Below are 1966 nucleotides of genomic sequence, written 5' to 3' on the forward strand. Positions count from 1 at the left end.
TCCCAAAGTGCTGGGATTACAGGTGTGAGCCACTGCACCTGGCCTTGAATTATTATTAGTTTGTTATTACTGAACTTAGTAAGCCTTTATTTTCTGTTTGCAAATGAAGGATGACTTGTAGGCACATCTATCCTTCATGAAGTTTGTTTTAGTATTTTTAATATTCTTGACCTAGAAGGAGGATGGAAGTCATTGTTTATCACAATGTGTTCAGGTGATGTTTTGTGCCAAATGGTTCTGTAGATGGAGTTGAGTTCAGTTCCACTTCGTGAGAATTGCTTCTGATAGCAGCACAGGGAAAGAGGAGCGAGTCAGAGTCAGGGCCGGGACTCGACGCCCTGTGGGAGCTCACCCACATCGTCATCGCAGGAGCCTGCTCCGTGTAGTTTAGCGGTTGATAATTGGCAGATAAAAAACTCACCTTAACTTTAAGTGCTTTGTTGAGGGGCGTCTTTCAGATGATTTATTGAATATGGCTTATGGTCTATACTCTAAACATGAATTTTGGTGTGTTACTATCTTGGTCTTTTGATCTTTGACCATTTTGTACTTCTGTAACTCTCAGTGGCATTACACATAAAGAGAACCCACATCAGTAATTCTCTAGGTCAAAATATACCTTCATTAACTACTTTATTTAGAAGTTTTTGGAGTCCAATTCTGAAATTGTTACAAATAAGAAAAAAACTTTGTGTTAATATCTTACTTGAGAATCAGCTATTATGAGATATCATTAGCATAATGCTTATTAACTCAACCTTTGAAAGTACATCTTGATTTCCCCCTTACAATTATAGGGTTCATCATTTACAACCCAACAGCCTCAGGCTTATAACCTCTTCCTGACCACGGCCATTGGCGATGGGATGAGACTGTGGGACCTGAGAACCCTGAGGTAAGGCTCTCCTGCGCCCTGCACTGCTGGGGTGGGGAGCTCAAGAGATGTAAGCTCAATCTGATTTCTTTTCCAAATGTGATGAAGTGGTGGTTAATCTGTGTACACTGATTATTCTAAGACTGATTTATGCACAGAAAAGGTAGCTCTGACTTTGGAAGGGTGAAGCACTAGGTGCTGGTCTCTCTGCTATATGTGGCTTAGGAGAGTAATACCAGGCCCTTCCTGTGGGTCAGCAATGTTGAGGGAGACGTTGGAATCTCCTAAACCACAGTTACCATATGGTGTGATTACTGCTCTCTCTCCCAAGTGTGTTCCCATCTCCTTTGGGTGCCACCCACGAGGCGCCGAGCACCCCCGTAACGCAGGGCCAGCGGTGCCTGACTCTCCTTTTCCTACCTCCTCAGGTCACAGGTGGGAGGGCATTTCCTTAGATATACTATCGTTAAGTAAATTACTTCTCATTTCACGTCATGTATATTTTAGGTGCTTTGGTAGACTTTGAAAATGCATTTTATAAAAGTTAGAAAGCACCTTCGTTTTATCAGCAAAATATTTACAAATCTTTTAGGATAGGAATTCTTGATATAACTGTATTTGTTGTTTATTTTTGAATGCAGTAGTAAAACTTATAGGCAGGTTTGTTGACTATTATTATTTCAAATTCGTGATGAGAATCTGTATGAGCAATCGTGTTGCACATGAGGACATCTTAACCAATGACTGACCTTATCACATTGCTGGTGGCATAAGATTATGATGGAGCTGAAAAATTCTTTTTGTTTAGTATTTGCTTGATTACTTTTTATCATGATTTTAGAGTGCATTCCTTCTGCTCATAAAAAAATTAACTGTAAAGCAGTCTCAGGCAGGTCCTGCAGGAGGGGTCCTGAAGAAGACACTGCTTTTTTTAAAAAAAATTTTAGACAGAGTCTCACTCTGTCACCCAGGCTGGAGTGCAGTGTTAAATGATCTCAGCTCACAGCAACCTTCCCGCCCCAGCACCCTACCCCCGAGCTCAAGGAATTGTCTTGCCTAAGCCTCCAGAGCTGCTGGGTTTACAGGCAGAAA

At 41.4% G+C, this 1966-nt stretch overlaps 1 protein-coding gene across 1 annotated transcript in view; it reads left to right on the forward strand.

The window, feature by feature from the left end:
- The window catches only part of WDR27 (WD repeat domain 27), a 150294-nt gene that overhangs the window by 105626 nt on the left and 42702 nt on the right, over positions 1-1966 (forward strand). Inside the window, 1 exon segment of the mRNA XM_011999659.1 lies at positions 798-895. Coding sequence (XP_011855049.1) covers positions 798-895 — 98 coding nt within the window.

This window comes from Mandrillus leucophaeus, unplaced genomic scaffold (assembly GCF_000951045.1).
Source record: "Mandrillus leucophaeus isolate KB7577 unplaced genomic scaffold, Mleu.le_1.0 Scaffold6, whole genome shotgun sequence".
Taxonomy (NCBI): Eukaryota; Metazoa; Chordata; class Mammalia; order Primates; family Cercopithecidae; genus Mandrillus; species Mandrillus leucophaeus.